The sequence below is a fragment of the Cydia amplana genome, chromosome 8 (genome assembly GCF_948474715.1).
Source record: "Cydia amplana chromosome 8, ilCydAmpl1.1, whole genome shotgun sequence".
Lineage (NCBI taxonomy): Eukaryota > Metazoa > Arthropoda > Insecta > Lepidoptera > Tortricidae > Cydia > Cydia amplana.
In genome coordinates this window covers 17,561,620-17,587,021 of record NC_086076.1, presented here as the reverse complement: position 1 = coordinate 17,587,021, position 25,402 = coordinate 17,561,620, and the positions used below count along the sequence as shown (strand labels likewise).

Here is a 25,402-nt window from a genome sequence, read left to right as displayed (position 1 = left end):
TATTTTGTTAACCCGTGCGAAGCCGGGGCGGGTCGCTAGTACGAAATTTATTTATTTTTATTATTACGGAATAACTCATCGAATGCTTCATGAACGAAAATGTGTAGCTCAGTGATTATTTGATGTGCATTTACCGGTTCACTAGTTATTTTCAAAATGGCCGGCATATTGCTTTTTATATGTTTCCGACAACCTGCCAGCTGTGACCGAGGCTTTATCACGATAATATTTGTATAAATATTTAATTGTGGGTCAACGCTTTGGCGGCATAATTTGTAGGTCAATTTGAAATGATAATCTAAATTTCGCTAATAGTTAGCTACATGACTACAAAAACCTAATATGAGTTTTAACCATGAATCAAGAACCTAAATAAAAGGGGTCCGAAGTTTTCTAAAAAACATATCAATGCACGAGCGGTTGTGCAACGATTGAAAATAAATTATCCTTTCGCTGGTTTTTGCCCGGCGGCCGCGCTAATCATTTTCATTTTTTGTCCGACTTTGCCCAACCGCGTTTGAGCGTTGGCATACTTGCATGCCTCTGCTTTTATTTTTCCAAACAGTCCGCCTCTTATTTTTTAGAAAATGTAAGGTAAACGTACTAGTGCTCGACATGCTAATGCCCAATAGATGACACCCTGCTGTCACCTCTATTGACAATGACGACATGTACTGGTACCGCGTCGAGCACCATAGTACGTTTACCTTATTTCTATCCCAATTTAAATAATAACTCAGGAATAACTTTGATAAATCCACCCAAAATTGTCGCTTGCTTCAAGAGGATGCTTTTAACAAAATGAAATGTAGCATTATGTATATTTTAGTCTTATAATGGTGCAAAAGAGGAAGTTAAAGGTACGCAGCTGATTCAATTTCACTTTTTCTTCGCAGCGACTTCGTTAAGGTGAAAGGTCTATTTTCAAAGACTTTTCCAAGCAGGCTATCATTAAGGCCCCCTTCGTTTGGCCCGAAGTCAGCAATTTTTCTGAGCGGCAATGTGTTACTGACGGCGGCAGAACACGCCGGCTTTTTATTTATTTAATGACTCAAAGAAAAAATTCTTAGCTGTTATTTTTGAGACGTTAGACTTAATATGATTTTTATCGAATAAAAAAATGCCCTATACCTTATAAAAGCCCTTTCACTCGATTTATTAAGTCAAAAATAAACAGCAGAATCGGTCTCGTGTTTATTTTATACTTCTCCCCTTCGTATATAGCTAGGAGCCGGAATTTTGTTACATTTTAAATGCAATAAAACGTAACTCCGTACCCACAGTAATGGGTGAGTAAATATCACAGTTTCCTTATGTATGAATCTTTATTATATCGGGCTAGAATACTACAAACATAGTGCTGGGATTTTACTGACTTTACCTGTATTTTCGGTGAATTGAAAATGCTTCACGATAAATTCTGAATCGCATCACTCGTGTTCTTGCTGTCATATCATCTCGCTGCGGTATTGACTTTTTTTGCATCGGGATTGGAAGAGAAAAAAAGCGGCATCCGGAGCTACATCGTGCATAATTCATGGAAAGCTACTGCAATTTATTTTTATAAAGAAATCCAATTCTTTCCGTTTTAGTTTCGCTGCGAGTTATATGGAGAATTGAACGTGTTGTTTCGATTTGTAAATATTGGCTACACTGTATTGCTCGACGATTGGCTTTATCAAAATATATCGTACCTAATAAATAACTCTTTCTTTGTTCTATAGGTACTCTTATATTTCGTACTTCCCTCGTTACACTTTTTGTTCGTGACTTTAATTTTTTAAATTATGATTAGTGATCGATTTTTTTATTTTGTAGTCGGTTTTTTTTTCGCTAGATTTGATGTTTTAAAGAGCTCCTAATTATTCTGGACGTTAAAAAAATACGAAATTTTAATTCGGCACAAAAAAATGTAGGTGAGGTCATTTTCCGCTGAGTTACAAAAATACCATACGTTTCGTAACTTAGTGGAAGATTCTGTAAGACATACTTACTGTGAATTTGCGCTAAATATGTACAGAATAGGGAACTCTCTCTACCCAACCAATTTTATCGATATCTGAAGAAAAAAATACTAATTTAACTATGTTGCGGTGCCATTGGTGTTATTATCGTTTTCAAATCGTGATTACATCTTTTAATGTAATATTATAAATTCAATAATATATAAAATATATTCAAGTCGGACCAAGCTAACTCTGCACGGCATTTGCAATGACGAAGTGTTGCAATGTCATCATTAATATCGAATTGCTGTGAAAATATGACGCACTTGTAACCACTCTAGTGTTGCAGGTGTCCATTGGCGACGGTAATTGCTCACCATCCGGCGATTTGTCTGCTCGTTTGCCTAACATATATAAAAAAAATACTACCCAACTAGTAGAGGATACACAGTGTAGTGTGACTGCGTTTTTCTGGTCCCGTCAGGTGCATAGTTGAATAAAGCGGGCTATTCGCTGACGCAGTTCACCGCTCAGGTAATTACGCGCCAGTGCTAATGAATAGCGTTTGTGCCCGGCAATTTGACGCGCTTTGACGCTGTTGTGGACTGATTAAATAGGATTAGGTAACTTATGTTTATCTAGTAACATACATAAGTGACCTAACCTAAATTAGGTTATTAAGATCTTTTTCTTGTTACTCGTTGCCATGGTTACAATTTTCTGGGACACTCCTTAACCCATGGTTTAAAAGCACACAGCACACCTACAAATATAGGTACATTCTTGTGAAACTTAGAAGTAATTAATATTAACAGGTAATTCTTACACAAACCCACTAAGCCCCACCCAAGAAGGTTTGTGTTGTGGGGGACTTGAACAACGATATAATCAAACAAATCACGTTTAATTATCAAAAATGTAATATATATAATCATATATATTATAACGCTATCGTAAAAACCCGTTTTGAGTGAAAACGCGTTTTCTCTAGTTGAAACTAGTTTTCCGTTTTGCCTTAGTGAAAACGCGTTTTCCGATTGGATGCATCATCTTATCTTAAAATGCCTTTAAATGAGCGATTCTTGTATATATGTACATTTATATATTTCTGGGATCTCGGAAACGGCTGAAATTTGCTTTATGGGGGGGGGGGGTATTGTGGGTTTTCGGGGGCGAAAAATGTATCTAGGTTTTATCTCTGGCAAAATACGAATTTTTGAATTTTTATAATTTTTTCTGAGCAAACCTCGGTCTCCCAAGTACTAATAATAATGGCGCGGATAGTCCGACGGTTTTATTTTTGTATCCACATTGTAAAAAGTTAAAACCCCTAACCTTAGAAGAAAAATAAATCAAGAGACTAACAAATAATCTAATGAACATGGTCATCATCATCATCCTGGCGTCAATCCCAGCTGTGCCCCCGCGCGGGGCGCGAGGACCCGGGGTCCGCCTTCCGACTCCTTCGTGTCCACTTTGCCCGATCTTCGGCGTCCCTGGTGGTGAGTCCGTTGGCACGCATGTCCTCCTTAACGACATCAAGCCATCGCTTCCTGGGCCGGCCTTTTCTTCCCGTACCGGGAGGAGGCGGCATGGCCAGGCATTTGTTACCCACGTAACTTGCCGGTCTGCGCGAGACGTGGCCATACCAACGAAGGCGGCACTCTTGCAGTTTGTCAGCGATGTCACGGACGCCAAGACTACCCCGGATGTGGGCGTTTCGGACGCGATCCTTGCGTGAAACTCCGCACAACCACCGCAGCATCTTCATTTCCGTGACACGCAGTTCCTGCTTGTGCCGCTCTAGTAAAGGCCAAGTCTCGCTGCCGTACAGAAGGGCAGGTCTAATGATGGTCTTATAGACCTGTCCCTTCAATTTAATCGGCATTTTGGGGTCACAAATAACCCCAGTCCCCAATCTCATGAACATGGTGATATTGCGTATATAGATTGACTAAAGAAGAAGAGAAGAACCGCCAAACGACGTAAAACTTAATTGCTAAAATCACCGAGTACAGTACAATTGAAACAATAACATTTACATGAAGCAACAGTTGGTGTTCCTGATGTGTAATTCAGTCAACGCGAGATCTCTATTTAATGAACATTTGCGAGCAGTTTGTTAATTAATGTGAATAATAATTCCCAGTTACGGTAATTTACCCAGCATACATGGAATTAAAGTAATTGCTTGATGATATATCATAAAATGCTACTTTGGCCAATCAAATTAGGTCCAAAAATTAATTTACAGCAAGCTGGAAATCATTTTAATACTTTCATTTGGTCCTAAATGCGTTAAACCGAGTTTGCGCAATGAGCAGGGAGGAAAATAGAAGCTACGTTTGTCTAAAGAAGCGGTCGCCCACTATCATCTTCAAAGGTTAGCTGGAAGAGATCTCTATTAGGGATAAGTTCGCCTTTGTACAGATACTTACATCTTTTACTCTATTATGTCTATGTGTAGACTTGTTTATGTGCAATAAAGTGACATACATACATCATCTTAATAACAAAATGCAGCCTAAATATCAGAGCTGAAAATAAAAAATCTGTTACCATTTTAGTCTCTAAAAATACAATAAAGAAAAAGTCGTATCGTGGACTGTTCCATCAATTAAATATTTCTGAGCCATTACGCTGGTGGCGGGCATCGTAATGGAACCCATTAGAGCTCGATACAATGCTGCAATGCAAGCAGTGCAGCATTGTACCTATGTATTTATTGCTTCGATCGATTTATCGCTTAGTTCAGGCATAGATAAATATTATATATGTAAGCATCTAAAGAAAGAGTAGCAGGGTAACTCCACACATCAGTTTTCTTACCAAAACGCGAGTTATTTCGGCGAGGTAGCGGACATTATCAGTACTGCTAGTTGACAATATTTTGATGTCGCAACGAACGAAAACCGAATTCTCCGGAACTCTATTTTAAACTTCATCAGCTTATAATATTAGTTGTAAATTGTTTTAGCAGTACATTTTTCGAGTACCTACATACTTTGTGACATCTGGTGTCAAAGAGGGTGTGGCGTGTTAATACCTGACTGAAACAGCTAGACCTTAGCCTGGCAACACCACCCCCCGACACGCCATCTTTCTTCAGAGACTGTCAGTCGATAGACATCTACGTAAAATAAATATATTATATTTTGCTAATCAAACTAAATTAGTATTCATTCAGTCAGCTTGAATCTAGCGCCTACTTTCATAGTTGTTGTGCATTATTTTCTAACAGACCATCCGAATTCGGTTCGTTACATGTCTTCCGTCCCTATCGTCGGCAAAAGCGGTACTGATAATTCCACTACTTGTCGTTAGATGTCGACTACGAAATCACTAACGTTTTAGTAAATAAACTGATGTATGGAGTTCCGTCGCAAGTTTCACGCGGCGCGACATACCTTTTGTTCCATTCTAATTTCCTGGGTTTACGCCCCTCTTAACTTAAATAACTAAGCTAACATTTCGGCTAGCATACGTACCTTTTAACTCGGCTATTGTCCGGCGCACCCAGCATTACAGCACCAATTTGTAAAAGCGTAATATCACTTAGGAACAAAACGACATAACAACCCACAGTTTTCTATAACAACAATCCGTTTTAGGTGGTCAGGGCGAGCACGGAAACTAGATGATAGACCACGCTTTTGTGCCTTAATGAACGCTGTCAGAGGAACAAACCTGAGATTAATGTGGGCTACCTTTCGCTTTCCATGTTATCTTTATGGTCGCTATTGTTTGAGCTCTGTCATGATTTCACTTAAGCATTTAAACTGGTATTTAAGCGAATAGGCTGTCGTGTTATCTTACATTTCTATTTCGCACGTTTGTTTAAGGTTGAGAGAAAGGATGATCTATTAATAGCAATGCTAAATCATGGCAATTTGCAGGTACTTCATCATCATCATATCAGCCCTTTGTCGCCCACTGCTGAGCATAGGCCTCTCTTCTAGTATGCCACTTACCACGACGACTGCCTTAGCAGTGTTAAACTCACATATTCGCTTGCGTCTGCGGGACTTACTTTCTGTAATCTCGCTCGCACTAATATGCGTGCGACTCATGCAGGTCGCTCGTATCGTACTTTGGGGGTGCGCGCGTAATGCGCTATGATAATACCATATCAATACCTTACAATAAAACAAAATTTCAGTAATAAATAATAAATAAACGGTGTTAAAAATATTAATTCTTACGTTTTAACGTAAGACCCTTAGGTAACATTCCATTTCTGACCGCAGCTGCACTACTGGTACTGAACGCGTCGCTGTTACTGTCAATTTCCATAGTAAAACTAACAGTAGTGCAGTGCAGCTGCGGTTGGAAATGGACTGTCACCTTAAGGCACACTATGCAATAAAACAGAAATACTTAGCATAAGTACAAACATTTATTTAAAAATAAAAACATTATCATCCATACACCATACATACAGGTACTAGGTAGGTACATTGCGACACTGCAACATTGTAGGCCCGATAGTAATTTTCATCACACCAGCTCGTGAAATCTCTCTTTATTATTCTACAACTTATGTTCGAATCGGGCCGTTAATTTCACTGCATATAAGGGCTGATTTAGACGGCGCGCGAACTCGCATGCGATTTTAGTTACATTGCGAACTCTTGGTTACGTCCAATTCAATCGACCGATCAAAACCCGCAATGTAATGAAACTCGCATGCGAGTTCTCGCATCGTCTAAATGAGCCCTGGTAGAGTCTGTTATGTTGTACCATGTTTAAATATGTATATAACAATGAAGTACTGGTATGGATCTTGGCTGGGTATGGATTTTAGATTTTGGCATTTAATTTAATTAGTCAAATTGTTTATTAATAAACAATATGGAAACAAAGACTACAACTTAGACTACTTACTGACGAAAACATTTACGAAGCGCTTAAGTTAAGGATTAGGGTACCTAGCGGAAAAAAAGCAAAAGTCATTTGTCGAACCATTCTGATCTGTGTCTATAGTCTATACCTAGTTGTAGTAAACTCCACTGAAGAGTGTTCTGTCTCCTGCCTGAAGGATGAACAAGAAGGGATGGTCGGCATGGATCTCGTATATTCTCGGATTGATCACGAGACTTGTCGCCACGGCTACGAACGCTGGAATAGAAATTAAACATTATTTATTTATTTTACTTTTAGCTCCCAGTACCTACTTATATTTACCGTGGAACTCAAATTGTATGTAGCTACATAAATTAAATATTTAAGTTATGCTGGGACACTTAATAATTAAGTCGAATTTCGCTCAAAATATGTCGAGGATACTCGTAATGGATCGAGCGGAATTCTATCCAAGTTAGATAGGTAATTAGGTACCTAAATGTTTGAATCTCACAAGACTATTAAAATTAAAATCTATTATTATTGTTTATAAACGGGTTAATTATGTTGTAAAGTCGAATAGCGCTCGACATATTTTGATCTGATACGAGGATCTGCCCATCAGATCATAGAAGGAAGACTTCTTTCTATGATCTGAGATGAGAAATCTGCCTATTTCGCCCGAAACAAATCAATTGTGGCTGTCTATGAGAGAAGGGTCCTTGAAGCTTATGAGCTTGAAGCTTGGAAAGCCACGAATTTGTCGAACTATAGTTATAATATATTTGAGCCTTTAAAAACAAAAAGCTTATAACTTATAAGGCGTCATGCTATCAAGTAAAGCTTTGTACCTATTGGCTCACTTCTGGAAACTGTTTTAGCAGATATGTGTGTGTGCATGTGACATTTTTGGATTTAAAAGTTGGTAACTAGGTAAAGATAATGATTTAGTGTAGTAACAAAACTAGCAGTCTAATTTTATCCAAATTTTAACTGGCTGTAGTTAAAATTTAAATTCCAATTACTAGTTCAAGATGGTACCTTAATTTAATTTGATTGTACCTATGTGTTATTTCAAATTCTGTACTTGCGGCTTCGGTCGATTATTTCAGATAGGTGTCAATTTTGATTCATCACTAATTCAGAACCTGCCCTTTTGTATCTATATATTTTTCACCTCAGCAGCTCGAACAAGGGTACTTTGCTACTTAAAAACAGTGAGCAAAATCGCATTTTGCTCACTGAGTGAGACAAAATGAGCAAAATGCGATTTTGCTCATTCAGTGAGCAAAATTCGATTTTGCTCACTGTTTTTAAGTAGCAAAGTACCCTTGTTCGAGATGCTGAGGTGAAAATTTAATTGTTGGCATATCTTAAGAAAACATGAGTGAATAGAGGTAAGTGATGAAGAAGGAATACATTTTTCGGGTTCTCTAATATGTTCTCACTGCTGAGGTGAAAAGTTTTGTGAACTACACGAGATCAAAGTTATTTACATCTCGTGCGCTTTTGAGTCCCTTACTACGCTCAAGATTCTAAATTAGATTCACTCGCTACGCTCGTGAATCTATTATAGAATCTTTCGCCTGCACGGGACTCAAAATAAGCACTCGAAGAAATATCAAACTTTGATCTCTTGTTGTACAAATAACTATTGTATCTAATCTTGGGATCTTCCCGGATTTTCTAGCTGTCCAAGGCTTTGGTGTACAACCAAAAATTCTTAACGATAGAAGTACTTTTTTCCTAGAGTATCTTCTTCTTCCTCGCGTTATCCCGTCATTTGCCACGGCTCATGGGAGCCTGGGGTCCGCTTGACAACTAATCCCAAGAATTGACGTAGGCTCTAGTTTTTACGAAAGCGACTGCCATCTGACCTTCCAACCCAGAGAGGAAACTAGACCTTATTGGGATTAGTCCGGTTTCCTCACGATGTTTTCCTTCACCGAAAAGCAACTAGTAAATATCAAATGATATTTCGTACATAAGTTTCGAAAAACTCATTGGTACGAGCCGGGGTTTGAACCCGCGACCTCCGGATTGAATGTCGCACGCTCTTACCGCTAGGCCACCAGCGCTTTTTTCCTTCATATGAAAATGATAACCAGCTGTTTTTAACCGTCTTTTCATTTGTGCGCCCAGCGTCTTTATAGGTACCTATTACTTTAGATGGTGACCGTGCGTAGGTGCTTTTGAGGGATGCACAGTTTAAAAATGGTTTGTCAACCAAATTTGTTGGTTATCATAATTATAAAATTGGGAAGCATATTATAATAAAATAAAACAATAATTACAAAGAATTACAGATCAGATTCATTTATTTTATTCAGACAAAATCTACGATTAGTTTTTTGTGTGACGTTGGATGCTTTACATTTGTAGGTACTCGTACTGTGTACTGCTCACATTTTCCCGTCATGACATGCCCCTGAAATGAATATGTCATAATTAGTTCATCTATTGTTATTTATGTCATGTAGGTACATACATATTTATAATCACGCCTATTTACCGGAGGGGTAAGCAGAGACCGCGTATTTCCACTTCCTACGATCCTGGGCTCGATTCGGATTTTGTAATAGACATCTATTAGATATCTTTTAGACATCGCCAAGATACGATAATGATATGTTTAAGATCTAACCTGTCAAATTTGACATTTCCGCGATTCTGGAGATACTCTTGAACGATTTCCACAAGATATTACTTAGAGATCTAATTCACATCTAATATATATCTGACACGATCTATCGTAAAAGTGACATTGGTTGCCCGATTTGCGATTCAAAAGAGAATTAGTTGAAATCTAAACTATAACGTATCTAGAATGGATCTAGTACGTGTCGTCTCTTGTGAATATCTTGAAGTTCGAATACGGCAGCCTGACATACTTCTTTCGCTTCGTTCACTTTCATAACATTCCTCATACTAAATATCAACCTCTTAGTTTTAACATTGCACAAGGTCCAATTTTCGTTATGGGGAACAAAAAACTGGTATTGATATGGTGTTACGTACCTAGTTGACGAACACTCCAGTAAAGAGTGGTGTGCTCCCTGTCTTCAAAAGGAACAGGTAGGGATGGTCGGCCTTAAATTCATTCTCCGGTGGAGGAGGGTAAGCGGCACCAGTTAGTCCAACAAACGCTGTTAAATAAAGATATTTTAATGGTTTCGTTTACGGATACACATCAACAAAGCTACAATCGAGATACAGAATCACACAATACACAAAAAGAAGATAACGTCCACAGCATTAATTACTATACATACATTTTAAAAATCTCCACATCAGTGTGTTCATGTTTATTTGAAGATATCAAGTTACTTTTAGAATTTAGAAATATGAAAATAGAACAAGACTTAACTACCTACTGAATTTGGTATGGTGTACAGTTAGTTTTTTTGGGTTTACCACTGCATGTTTCGTAATGAAAAAACAGTTGTGCAATAGTTATTTATTAATGAAAAATTAATTTCCCCGTAGCTTGTTCAACATTTCTGTGGTTCGCAACTGTCCACCACAGTCCGCAGTGGCTACATTTGTCGGTGGTTGGGCCCTGAGAAATAAAATTACTATTAGTGCGTTTATAAAATAAGGTATGGCTTAGTTGAAAGATTTAATATTATATACATACTTATATTAATATTAACTTCCTGTGCAAAGCGGAAAGTGAGTCACTAGTCCCGATTACTAAGGAATCTTATTTTTTAGGATAACAAAAAACTCACCAGAGTTCAGAGCTTTTTATTGGACTGTTTATATTCTAGATGCCTACGTAAAAATATTATGCTACAATGAATTCTAACAAAAGAGCAATATTACAACAGTAATATAGTCTAACACTTACCTAGTTGGCAAAAACTCCACCAAAGAGTGTGCTATCTCCTGCCTTCAGGATGAAGATGAAGGGATGGTCAGCAATAAACTCGCGCACTGTCGGTGGAACCCAACTCATTGCCACGGGAGCGATGAACGCTGAAATGTAAAGCATTTGTTAATAAAATGCTTTAAAAAATGCAGAATAATAGCTAACGATTGGGAAGAAACTACCACCAGAAAACGAATGAAATATAATAAGGAAAAGGAGAAGGTAAGTTATTTATTCCGAAAATACCAGAAACCATAAAGGTCATTGGTGTAGCTACCACCAGTTTGGCACTGCCTATGCATCTCGCTCGTGCTCGCATATAAGTGCAAGCGAGATGTAGACGATGTAGGGATGTAGACGATAGTGTATATGTCAGTTTTAACAGTGCCAGTGACTCATGGTATAACGGGTACAGGGTATATTAACGGGTACAGTCATATGATTATGAAATATTTACTTATGAACTGAGCTTTTTTTTTTGTAGAAATGACAAAGCGCCTGAAACTATCATAGAAGCAAACTTTGCAAAATATTATAACTAGGTATCAAGCTACACAAGCAAGCAGCTTGTTCACCTAGATAATAGTAATATTAATTACCGCACACCAAACGTACAACAACAAGTTGACGAAAGGTCGAAAAGACGATTATTTAATGAAAAACAACAAACCTGTATATACACGATGCAACGTAATCGCTTTGACGTATATAAACTTATTTAGAAACTAAAGATTAGAAAGTAAAGTACACGCTCTTTTATATCAATCTAGTGCACGTTAAATAAACGTACATACAGGGCTCATTTTTAGTTACCTATTCAGAGATTTTTATTCTGCAAAATCCTATTAGTCCTATCCTAGGTTGTCGAAAATTCGAATTCGATGGTATTACTAATTGAATACGTTACGTTACGTTAGCGGAGATGAAAAAAGTATTTAGGTTGTAATTTCTTCTCATGCATCAAAATGCACGTCGTTAAGTACAATCAGCAAAAGTAGCGATGTGTCCAAACGGATCTGAACACATAACTATTTCATTGTTGTGATAATAATAGTATGTACCAACAGATCAGATTAAATACATCGCCCTCTGAACCAGTTGCTAAGAATTTCAATACGAGTCATTTTTGAAAAATACATCAGTTTAAGAGTCCGACCACACTAAAGCCACGTATTCTCTATAAACATTTTATTTAGAAACATGGTTTCGGAAACAGAAATCCTCGTGTTTCTGAAACACAGAAACAGTGGCGGCAGTGACACTATTGTTTATCGCCAAGTTCATTGTATCTTTGACCGTTCGCACTATGTGAGCTTAAACATTGTTTCTGTAAACATCTGCACAGTGTTTCAGAAACAGTGTATCTCATTGTTTATATGTAGTGAATACCCCAGATTTAGCACTCTTGTCAATGGTCATGTATGGTGCAACATACAAGAAAAAAGTTTATATTTACTCAATAGAAATGAAAATGGATTTATGTTTATGTAAGTTTCTGAACAATGTTACCCATTTCTCTTACTTTTGAGCTGTATTTGCCATCCGAATGTTACCATTGATATGACTGAAATAAAATGACAAGGGAAATTTAGAATATTTTTTATTTATTTTAAAATTACACTTGTTCTGTATTTGTATGATAATGCAGCTGCACCTGCTTACCGATGTCCCTGAAATAAATAAAAATAGTTTTACTTAGTTTAATAGAGGATAAGAAGGTACAAGCATTAAACTATTTATACAAGGTATTAGAAGTAAATATAACACAGTCATTTTTAACCGAGCATGCAAAATATTGTATTGTATAAGGCGGTTCACGCACTGACATCGCAATCAGATACGGAGTACGGAGTAACACAATTAGCTTTCAGTCGGCGTCAAAAGTAACGGATCCGACTACGCGTCAAAAATATCTACCATCCCGATAGCTTAACAGATATGTCTTTATAAGAATAATACTTAGACTGTACAAAATCTGATAGTTTTAAACCCGAACTGTGTAGAATTATCTCTAGTTCGAAAAGTATTCCAGTATTTTTCACGCGTTGTTTCATCCGCTACTATTGATGCTGACTGTACCGCTTGTGTTATGAGCTGCACCGCTATAGTACTCTTAATATGCAAGAGAGATGCCGATACGAGTAGATTGTTGTAAATTAATAAATCTGTCACACAACTCAACACGGTAAATCGCGCTGTCAATGCTTAAAGGCCTGTGTATACCGGATGCGAGTGCGTAAACCCGCACAAGTGCGCGTTGTAATATACTGATTCTTATGAGAGACGACACACCACTTGCGTCACGTGTGCATGCACGGCTCCAACATTTAAACGCACGCACACGTGCACTGGCGTGCCGGTGTGCTCTGCTCTTTAATAGCCTAAAGCTAAAGCAATGTCAATTGTAATGAGCTGCATGCAAATAAGTTTAATAAAATGAAAGGACTAGGTTATATAAATGTCCCAGGAGTTGAAAATGTTTTTTATTTAATGAGGGTTCTCTATGATATAGCAAATATCTTTATATATTACGTATCATTATTGTAGGACAAACTTTTCTTCTGATCAAATTTTATTTCTGTTATAAAATAGTTAAATACAGAGGGACATTATTTAGGTTTTGCCTAATAAAATACATCAATGAACTGTTAACTCTAAAATTACTACTACCGACTAAAAACAATAGGTATACTATCTACTAGTAAATAGCAAATGAAACAATAATTTACTACTCAATCTGACCTACATACATATTGTACCTACATGTGGTATGTAAATACCGTTCGGGTTTGTAAATAGAACTTTAAAATAGACACTTTTCCATTTCCATTTTGTATCCGGACTAGTTGGTTTACTCTTCCGTGTTTCGAACTCATCTTTGAAAGCAAAGCTATCTGGAGTGAGCAAATATGTAGTTTAACCACTAGTTTAATTGAAATGTGATTTCTCTATGACTACTCTACAGTGTGAATGTGTACAATTACATTATTTTAACGAAACGAGAGTCAATTGGGTACAATATTTTTTTAGTTTTTTTAAACACATTTTTATGGTTGTCAGATTGTATGACTTTATCTTCGTAAAATCCTGTATTTGGCAAACGTAAACATTAAGAGAGGTTTCATCACCCGGTGTTTTAACTCTTTATAGGGCAGAGTTTGTATTATATGGCAAGAATGACTACTGACTAGGTTCCCTATAACATCATATAATTTGTATTTATTCGTATGTATATTTTGTATTTTCCCCTAAAATAAAATAAATGTTCATGCCCTTCCGTTTAGGTTAGTTAACACAAATCGCGGTGAAATATAGATCATCGATTTTTGAGAAATAGGTTTTTTTTGTAAGCTTAAGACTTTTATAATGTGGTTGTACCCTCAGAAATACATGATGAAAGCGATCAGAGACCAATTCCTTTTAGTTAAAAATTAAATCGATAATTAATATTTACCCGAGATTCAAAGTACAGTTTACAGTATAGTTATTCAAGAACTAAGTAGATCATGCTTGTTAAACACATTTCAACGTTTGTTAAAGTTTATTTAATTTATAATGAGAAAGCGCTTAACTACTCACCAATTAAAATTCACACTTAGAAAATTCAGCCTTTGAACAAATGTTAGCGTTTTATGCGTCTACGTGTAATAAAATAAGCGACCGTTTTCGTAGTGTTTTAAAAAACTCAGGTCAAATAGGGTAAAAGGTTTTTTCTTAAAATTAAATTTAAAAGCAAATAGAACTATTGACGCTATGCAAACGACCGAATTGTAGATTTTTTTGCTAATAAAGGCAAATGATAGGTATTCAAATTAAATATAGAGTCATAGGCGTATGAAAAAAATGTAGTACCTATTTTGTAGCAATCAATATACTCGAGAAAAGTTATTTTTGTGATGACTGTATCGTTTTCGTTTTCAACTACGGCCTGTTGATCCAGAAAACAATTTTTGGCTGCTTTTTCACTTTTACCCCAAATGACCTTAAATTTAGACCAAGCCCCAACCACATAACTGACGCAAAATTAAAAGTACCTAATTATGGTAGACACCATTGAACAAGGCGCTTTCTCCCAACTTAAGAACGAAGATGAATGGATGGTCAGCCTTGAAGTAGATTTCAGGCGTTACGTAAGCGCTGAGGTACGTTACACCGAAATCTGAAAAAGGCAAATGCGTCCATCACGATAAGGCAGGCGTCAGGCTGCTGGCGATTTATCAGCAAATGGGGCATTCTAAAAAAGTGTCAGGTACGTGACGACATTTTTTTGACACTTCTGTTAGCTACTCGTAAAACGCCGAGGGAACGAAAACGTTTGATAACTTAAGCTTTAAATTCCATGGTATATTATAGGTAGGTACACATTAGTGCAGGTTATTAAGGTGGCTGCCATACGCGTCACGTCCCCGACAAAGTAGACCTTTCTATGGAATGCCCCAAATCAAAGAGAACGGATTGTAATAGAGAAGGAAAGTCACTAGTTTGACATTCAAAAGAGATGGCGCTGTACTGCGCCGTATGGTTTGGGGTCACTGAATTGTCAAACGTCAACTTTGGACAGCATTCAAAGCACGAATTTGTCTTGGATTTTACGCATCTTACTCAATCAATGTATGATTGCCCCAAATAGCGAGCTGATTTGAGAGACTTTACTTCCCGAGTGAGTGTCTCTTCTTAAAATTTCCGCACAATAGTGATTGGTTAGCGTAGGATTAGATTCATTAGATAATGTTGCACTGTATATTTTATTTTTTCCAGACTTACATTCTCTCTCGAATAGACGGTCGCTACTCGCTTTATCGCCGTTAGTAAGACAGCTGCCTTAAGTTTAAACATATAAAAAGGTATGCGAACAGTTACCTACACACATTGTACCTATATACATTATTGTACAAATTTAATGCGTAGTTTTATGGCAAATCTTAGATACCCTTATGTTGTGTTTATATCCGTGGTTACATAATTATGATAGTTCGATATTTTAAGGGGTAAGGAAAGAATGATAAAACATTTTTATATTATTAGAATCAACTTTATTTTTTGTTCATCAGTGAGAATCTTAAAAATAGGTCACAAGTTAGAAAGTAATAACTAGTTATTTAGGGTAAGTAGTTAAGGCACTGAAAAAAAAACCTACTTACCCCAATAAAAAGCAATCAAAAATGTAAGTACTTAACCTAAAACATTTTAGTCACTATTATCTATCACTATTTTAAACACTGGTATGGCATTCAATTCAGAAAGCAAAGACTCCGTTAAAAAGAGTGCGGGCTCCTTGCCTAAGATGGAAAGTAAATGGATGGTCGGCGTCAAAGTACAGCTCTTCGACTAGGGAAAACGACTCCACCGCGATAAATGCTGAAATAGAAAAGTTCTTTCCTGACTTTTGGTATTTTCAAACACAAACACTAACTTTACCGTTACCATGAGTTTTCCGCGGCCTTAAACGCTAGCGACTGCGTCAACCCAAACGGCACTGAGATGCAGTATCTCGCATGCACCAATGTCAGTACGAGGGAGATGCATTGTGATGTGAGTTACTTTACGCAGTCGCTAGCAAATATATCAATATCAGTGACAAGCTCGTGGAAAGGATACGGGACAACCTCAAATTAAATTTGTGAATCACTACATGTATAAAACAAAGTCACTTCCGTCTGTCTGTCTGTATGTATGCTTAGATCTTTAAAATAACGCATCGGGTTTTGATGCAGTTTTTTTAATAGAAAGAGTGATTTAAGAGGAAGGTTTATGTATAATTTGTTAACCCGTGCGAAGCCGGGGCGGGTCGCTAGTATGTCAATAATTTGAAAGTATACAATAATAAGGTGTCATAATTAAATGAGATGTGGTTAAATACGAAACAGGGTAAAAGCGGAGGAACGAGAATAATCTGTGAGAATGAGATATTATGCAAGAAAGAGCACCTAAATATTGTAGTGTACCTATAATTATATATTTCTTCATTTTGGCATATTAAGGGATGAATTTCAAGAAAAAAGTTTGCTAATCCATTTTAAAAAAGAAACGCATAAGTATACTTAAATGCAAAAAATATTTATTTATCAATTATGCTCGATCAACACAAAATATACAAGAAATTTTTAAACGTTATCAAAATTCTGAATACCGTTGAATAACGTGTAAGTAGCTTTTAATTCAAAATAAAATGGTCTGTCCACGATAAAATACTGTTCCGGCGGCGGAACAACAGCCATTGGGGGTTGAATGATAAATTCTGAAAATAGAGAGGGAAAAACATGTTTGAGAAATAATATTTAAAATCTACTTAGGATGCAACTGCATAGAGTTTTTTGATAGTTGTAATAGTTTTTTGACAAAAATATAAAAAAAAAGCATCATCCTAATAAGCAAGTGTACGCCATGTATGGAGTGAGCACTCTATGGTAAGCTAATTATTTATTTCTGCTAAAAGTAAGGTACCAAATTTTTGTCTAACCCATTTTGGAAAGTATTGGCTGGTTGGCACGTGGGCGCAGGTCGGATAATGTACTTATTCTAAATTCACTTCAACTTCAACTTCAACTTCAACTTCAACATTTATTCAGCACCACAAGGGCATTTTTGCACTTTTACAAAACCTAACCTACATAGCCTAAAGCCCTAACATTGATGACAGCGCCACCTATGGGCTGCATTGGGAACTATGTATTTTATTGGATGCGTATTGATTATCGATCTATTATTGGCAAGCCATCTAGGTTTCGAGTAAATACATACGAAATCTTATAGATGGTGCTGTTAACTCAGATCACGAGTTAACGGAAAGAAACGACTAATAAATGCAAGCAATATTTATTTATCAATAATGCTCGATTAACAATGTTTTTTAAACGTTGTCAAAGTCCTGAATACCGTTAAATAACGTATAAGTAGCTTTTAATTCGTAATAAAATGGTCTATCCGCAACAAAATATTGTTGTAGTGGTGGAACACCAGGCCTTGGGGGTCGAATGTTAAATCCTGAAAATAGAGAAAAACATGACTTAAGAAATAATATTTAAAAAATAATTCAAAATCTACTAAGCATGCAACCGCATACATTTTATTGATAATTTGATTTCTGACAAATATTGTAAAAAAACATCATCATGCTTAGTAAGATGTAGGCCACACCCAAACATAATTTATATTACGTATACATCAGGAAATGGCAGACCTTATTTATAGACTATTAGATGAGGTAACAGAAACACTTGTAGGGAATACATACATACTGTTTCTCTGTTAAAAAGGAAAGATTTCTATTACTTACAACAGAAGCTTTTGGAAATCATAAAAAAACTAATTTATTCACATTTTAAAGCTCCACAAGTAAAGGATGCCTCACGTTACACCGGGCCGTGTCCGGGCCGGAGCTTCCGACGCTTACACATGCCAGGTGATCACGTGATTCTTTCCATAAAAAACGAAGCTCCGGAAGCTTCGGGCCGGACACGGCCCGTTCTAACGCGAGTCATCCTTTAGTCATGGCAACATGCAAAACGTGCAGGAAATCAAAAAATAAAAACCTGTTTGGAATATGTTTATCAAAAAGTTATTCCATCAGTATGCGGCACTGTGTAAAATTGTTTCTCATAATTATATCATAACAGATTTTTTGATAGCGATATGACAGTCTCAATCTGATCATCTATGTAGAGTCTAGATTCTAAACCAAAGTTTGTTGCATCTCTAGATTAATATAGTCGCAATGAAAATGGTGCTAGTTTTACATCGACATTCAAAGTGCGTAATGGCCTTGGCTTCTAATGACTTCTGCCTGTCATTTTAATAAAAACGTAAGCGATGTTAAAGTAACATCATTCATTTAATTTTGATATATCACAAAAGCAGCACACGCATCATAGTGTTCGCCCTTGCGCTTGCGATTATTCTTCATTCTACGTTCTATAGGATTTAAACAATAATAGGTAGGTATATGTTGTTTTTGAAATAGGTATTTCAATACTATTAAATACATGGTGTAACAATCATCACAAAGTGTTCAAGAACAAGTTAGGTTAGGTTTTATATTGTATCTTGTATCGTAGCAAGTGCAGCCATTACCTACTTGGACGTCTTGGACAGATGTAGATTTAGATTGTAAATTAGTAAATGAATGTAGGTACAGGGTACAGTGTAGAATAATTGCAATACGATAAATAAATATTGTAAATGGGCGCTTGGCACTGAAAGTGTTAAACTAATAATGTAATGTAATGTTTATAATTGTAATGTTTTTAGTACTTACATAGGTAGAATCCGGGCATATTAGAGCCATCTGTCTGTCTACTACATATTATATGCCTTGTACGGTAGGATATAGTAAATTAAAAAAAACTAACATTAAACGACGGAAATTTTATTCCCTATAAAATTATACAGCGAATTGATTATATTATTTAAATGTCTGAACGCCATTAAATAAAGTGTACGTAGATTTTAATGCAAAATAGAATGGTCTGTCTACTGCAAAATTCTTAACCGGTGGCGGAACGAGAGCTGAACCCACCGCTACAAATTCTGAAAATAGAGATAATAATTTATGTTAACAATTTATAATATAAATTTATAATATTATGGACTTAGTGAATATTGTAAATATACCGAACAATTTCTGTCGTATCAGTTTGTATGTAAGTTATTGCCAGATATGACGTAGGTCAATCTGGCAATCATTATCATTATTTTGTGAAAATAATTATTTATTAGAGTAAAAGAAGAGACAAATATTACTAGATAGACCGTATTATTGAAAATAAGAAAAATTATAAAGTAAAAAATAGTAGGAACAAAAGTGGCTCAAAAAGCAAACAAGCTTCATATCACCATGATTTACGATGTATAAGAATGAATCAGTCAATGAGTACGTTGTGTTTCCATTTTTGGCCACTTTTATCGAACACCATTATAACATCTCTTCCCCACCACGTATATTAACCAAACATGACATTCGAAAGTTATACAAACTTTTAGCGAATTTTCGACTAAAAAAAATTCCAAGTTCAAACTGTTTTTAGTTTTCCGTACAAAACTTTGTTCACGGAACACTTATTTTTTTTAAATATTAGGTACTTACGTCTTTCACGGTCATTATACATGGTGTGGCAGTTTTCATTAAGCAAAGCAAACTCACTTTTTAAGCTCCCTGGCCACTATTTCTGATATATCCCAAACAAAAAGCCCGTACAGCATGCCAAACGTGCAAATTTAGAATCAATAATGTGAAAAGCTAACCTGTTTCTATTGCGATAATCTGAAGGCGATCACTCCAGTGTATGATAATTTCCGTAACTGATAAATTAAATTATATTGCAGTCGTCAAATCAATAGAAAGACGCAAAATCAAAAAATGTTTTACGCTTTTCAATGATTCATTAAGAGTAGTTGCCTGATTTGACTGGTGCTTTTATAGTTATAGCAACAAACGTCTTTGGATCGGATAGATGCAATGATCTGAATTTAAGTCCTATAACAGCAAATATAGAGATATAGCCAACAAATCTTTTCACCATATGGGTCAAGGGGACCCTAGCGACATCTACCGTAAGAGCGTTATACGGCTACCGGACTTCCAAGTCATATTGGAAATTTACCAGTTACCCATACTAATTTTAATTTTTAACAAGCAGAAACGTCTGCGAACGATGATATTAAGTAAATCAAGTTACCGTCTCGCCCAAAACAGTAATTTTTCCACTTTTAAATTTTTTTCCAAGCTTAAATGGGCTAATGTTTATATTGATAAGATAATGCATGTAAACCCCAATTTTGAATTATGTACCTACTTAGGATTGGAAGGAGCCGTTTAACAAGGTAGTGGAGCTAACGTTAAGGAAGAATAAAAACGGTCGGTCTGCCTTAAACCATTTTTCTCGTATGAGCATCATTTCAACTATTCCGAACTCTGCAATACAATGGTAAATGTATCAATTAAAAAGAAGAAAAATGAAACTAGAACAAAATGGAATTTAGTGATATCAATAACAGATTCAGGGTCATAAATAGAAAAAAAGAATAATAGCCTAAATAGTTTTTGTCTAATTGCATTTGCGATTTTCACTGGTAAAAAATCCAGTCAGAGTAACGTACGTATACAAACACGAGAATTCTTGCCCTATGACGGCACAGCAATAAATTGTATTGGTACCGATTTTTTCGGTAATCAACTAATCAGTATGTTTATTACTTTCATAGGTAAAACATAATTATGGATTATAAGAGATGATAAGAAGAAACAGTTTTCATAGTAATTGTAAGTAATATTACGAAAATCGGAATTATCTAAGTATGAAACCGAGGTAGAACCAATAAATTATTAGTTCTTTCTTTTCATGTTATGGTTATGTCCCAATAGCATGATACTCGTAAGCGCTTGCAGACCACGTTCCTGTGGATGTGCAACTTGCGGAAGGTTTCCAAAAATAATTCTCGGAAATTTCAGGAAACAAAGGAATCTCTCAATCTGGAAATGAAAAAATTCGATTCCCGTGCAAAAATATGAGAATCAGAAATTTTACCATGAGGAAATTTTGGAAATATTCCGACGGCACATTAGTGATGACAGGATTCCGATGCCAGCCATCCGCGCATGCTTTAAAATTACGCCAGAGGGGCTACCGCGAAAACCTGAATTCGCAGAAAGATCCCCTTTCTCTTTTACTCCAATGAAGGCGTTATTAGAGTGACAGAGAAAAATGCCCGCAATTTGCGAACTTCGAATTTCACGATTATAGCCCAGTATGTAATTGTGTACTTAGGACTGGAAGGAGCCGGTGAATAACGTGCTGGAGCCGACGTTAAGGAGGAACAAGAACGGTCGGTCCGCCATAAATAAGTATATTTCCGGTATCATCATTATTCTATCTACGGTGAACACTGTAATATAAAAAAACTTATATCAAAATCCCAAAGAAATATTCCATAATTTTGAAATTAGAACAAAGTTGCATTTGTTTTGTTTCATTCGATTTTAAAACTAAACCAATTCATTAATGTTGGAAAAAAGGGGTTTTCATTGTTTTTCTGATTTTATACGACCAATTTACGTGTATTCTGATCCAATAGAGGAAATGATATTACACAAACAAATTTAGTCTTATAGTATGCACAATCAGGCTGTTGTGGGTATAAGATGATGATATAATTTGATATAAGTACACAAATATACATATATACCTAATATTTATTCTTTACAACCAACTAGTCACCAATTCCCAAGTCTATGTATTAGCATAATAGTTATTTTTAATACAGCTGCTCAAAAAGTGCTATTTTACGCATTGAGGTATATACAAGAGACGACAATATCTCGAACAAAATGTTTCCGCACCTCAGAGAAGTGCATGCATGCATGCGAAGCCGAAAATTGTTAATAAAGACGCCACGAGTATTTTTTGACTCAGTTAAACAACGTTGCATACAATACTTTTTCTACGACCAAACATTTACTTTGAAAACTAAATAATAGTAAATCAACAGTTATTCCATTGCTTACCGGTGAAATGTTATTCCAACCCTTTTATTATATTTTCTTGTGCTATTGTTGCAACTTTTTAACACCCACGAAGGCATTTTTTAATTTTTTTTTTTTTATGTTTCTGTACATGTGTGGCATCTCGTCAGTGGTCGGTGACGTACTAAAAGCAAAGAAGTGCATGCACTTCTCTGAGGTGCGGAAACATTTTGTTCGAGATGTCGTCTCTTGTATATACCTCAATGATTTTACGTAGCTGTTTAGCGTTCGCAAAGTTATGTTTTTGCGAACTAGTGCTTTTTACTTTTCGATTTTTTTAAATTTAATTCTGATCGTAATCGATACGTCCACACCAAAAAGTTTGGATGATCAAAAACTTTATATAATTTTTTATTTAACATTAGACATATAATACGTACAAAAAGTATTGTAACATGATATAAAGTAAATATTTATTTGTTATTTTATATATAAAATTTTATATAATACGATATTTCACTAAAAAATCTTTTTTATAATTTGGCTGAATGTAAAACTATCATTGCCGCGTTGGCTGTCGTTAACAGAAAAAATGAAAAATTAAAAAGTAAAACCGGCGCCATACTGGCGCCCGCTATTTTCACTTAAAGTTGTATCAAAATAATGAACTTAAATTGCAATTTTAAGAGTCTCGGGACTCGTAAATAATAACACACTTTTCACACTTGCATTGAAATGTACAATTTTTTTCTATTTTTCTAATGATTAGATTATAACATTTTTTTAAAGACGTACTGTGTATTTTGTCCTTCGTGTTTTATAAAACAGAATTTAATTTTTACAAGAGATGACATTAACATTTGGTATTTTTATGAAAACGGCGCAGAAGCAATACTAGTTTTTGCCTCTTTAGGTTATGTGATTTAAGTATGTCCCAATGACATGACATGATACGCGTATTAAAGTGGTAACACACTATGGCACCGCACCGCGACCTTGGTGCGTCGCACCCATAAGTGGGAGCGAGAAAGAGATATCTGTTTCTCACTCTTACTTATGGGCGCGACGTACCAAGGTCGCGGTGCGGTGCGATAGTGTGTTACCACTATAAGGTACTTTTAGTCCAAATTATGACTTATGACACTTTTAGAAGACATGTGTACCCGTCATTCGTGCAAGCATTCTATGTCAATGTATAATTTTGTACTTATGACAGGAAGAGTCCGCTGAATAAAGTGCTGGATCCGGCGTTAAGGAGGAACAAGAACGGACGGTCTGCCATAAACAAGTATAGTTTCGGTAACATCATTGTTCTTTTTACGGTGAATTCTGTAATACAATAAATTACATATAAAAAGATAGAAAACCTATAGCATCCCACAAAAAAAAACAGTTTTCAAATTTGAACAAAGTTGCAAAATTCTTTAATCCAAAGGCGAAGGCAGCCCATCGACACCCCATACTATGATAACTTAGGAACGTACTTGTTACCAACGTTGAGGCAAAGAAAATAATCTTATCGAATTAAAATGACTGCTGTTGCATTTTGGTAGCACATACCATACTTGCTTTCAAACAGAGGTATTATACCTACTTTTCTTTAGGTTGGTATGATCGGTAAAATGTCTACCGTCATTTTAAATTGTCGTGAAAGCGGTTATTATGTTACGTGTTTATTTTTGTGTTTAGACTAAATAACTTTAGCTTTTATTTAAATGGGGGGCAAATCTTTAAGAAAATGTGAAGTTTGTGGGGTCAGGCGTGTAAGGAAACTTCTGAAATATTTTGGCCAGATTTCCACTTGATCTGAACAGGTCGGTAAACTGATTATTTTGTGCGATATTTTAATTTTGAGTCGTTACTAGATACTAATTTAATTAGTTTGGAGTAGTTTTTATCATTTACAATCCTTGATTAAAACGAAAACATTCTGTGAATAGATTCTTCTTGTAAAAAACTAGGTAACCTAAGACACGAATAGTGTGCGAACAACTTATCGATAATCCCTTTATTTCAGATGTCGATTATGGGTAAAGGTAACAGGCAATGAGGATTTGGAATATTTACCTATACAAAGGCTGAATGAAACTCCAACCTCTGAATATCTACAAGTGAATGTAAATAAGCCTGACAGCTTTTTCCCTTTGTGGGAAGTTGGAGTTCACAGCCTTCACAGGCAAGTCAGTGTTTGCAGGAGTGCTCTAAAAGTAGATTGTAGCTTTATTTACGTTTATAAGCGTATTGTGATATGCCTACGTAAATATAAAACTATCTGTATATTATCTTTATTATGTAAATTAAATTAATTTTTATTTTTTGCATTTATTTTATTAATCCACCTTTCTCAAAATTTACTTTTACAGTAGTACAGTACAACAGCACGTATCGCACATTTATCGATATCGATAAACAGTAGGTACCGGAAGTGTCGAGCCCTAGCGTTGTTTTTTTTTGTGTTGGCAGTATTGACATGTATTTGGTGTGTTGGCACAATGTACGTTCTTAATTCGGTTTAAGGCTTGTTCGAGAGTGCCGACTCTTAAAACTTAGTGATTTAATACTCTTTGGGCGAAGGTTGTCCATCGCGGTACAAGGTACAACGTAGCAACGCGGCGAGCGTGATAGGCTCCTTTGCATCTGGAGGGGCGCGGTGCGAATTTTGTGAATAGTTTTTGTGTTTGTTAGTTTTTAGTTTAGGTTAAGATTTTTGTAATTTTTTAGGGTTCCGTAGCCAAATGGCAAGAAACGGAACCCTTATAGATTCGTCATGTCTGTCTGTCTGTCTGTCTGTCTGTCCGTCTGTCTGTCCGTCCGTATGCCACAGCCACTTTTCTCCGAAACTATAAGAACTATACTGTTGAAACTTGGTAAGTAGATGTATTCTGTGAACCGCATTAAGATTTTCACACAAAAATAGAAAAAAAAAACAATAAATTTTTGGGGTTCCCCATACTTCGAACTGAAACTCAAAATTTTTTTTTTCATCAAACCCATACGTGTGGGGTATCTATGGATAGGTCTTCAAAAATGATATTGAGGTTTCTAATATCATTTTTTTCTAAACTGAATAGTTTGCGCGAGAGACACTTCCAAAGTGGTAAAATGTGTGTCCCCCCCCCCTGTAACTTCTAAAATAAGAGAATGATAAAACTAAAAAAAATATATGATGTACATTACCATGCAAACTTCCACCGAAAATTGGTTTGAACGAGATCTAGTAAGTAGTTTTTTTTTATACGTCATAAATCGCCTAAATACGGAACCCTTCATGGGCGAGTCCGACTC

General features: G+C 36.0%; 1 protein-coding gene across 9 annotated transcripts in view; it reads right to left on the bottom strand.

Moving 5' to 3' along the window:
• Positions 1-6,934: 6,934 nt before the first annotated feature.
• Positions 6,935-25,402, bottom strand: part of LOC134650138 (alaserpin-like) — a 46,765-nt gene continuing 28,297 nt past the window's right edge. The window contains exons 9-10 of one of the 9 annotated variants that reach the window (XM_063504988.1): positions 14,694-14,818; positions 12,244-12,329 (exon numbers count right to left, since the gene is read on the bottom strand). In XM_063504988.1, coding sequence (XP_063361058.1) covers positions 14,694-14,818 — 125 coding nt within the window. In that variant the 3' untranslated portion in view covers positions 12,244-12,329. Of the gene's footprint in view, positions 7,065-12,243; positions 12,330-14,693; positions 14,819-15,869; positions 16,018-17,459; positions 17,644-19,054; positions 19,186-20,450; positions 20,570-21,418; positions 21,541-23,287; positions 23,447-25,402 lie in introns of those variants that run through there. The other 8 variants (XM_063504993.1, XM_063504990.1, XM_063504996.1 and 5 more) reach the window with 8 other exon arrangements.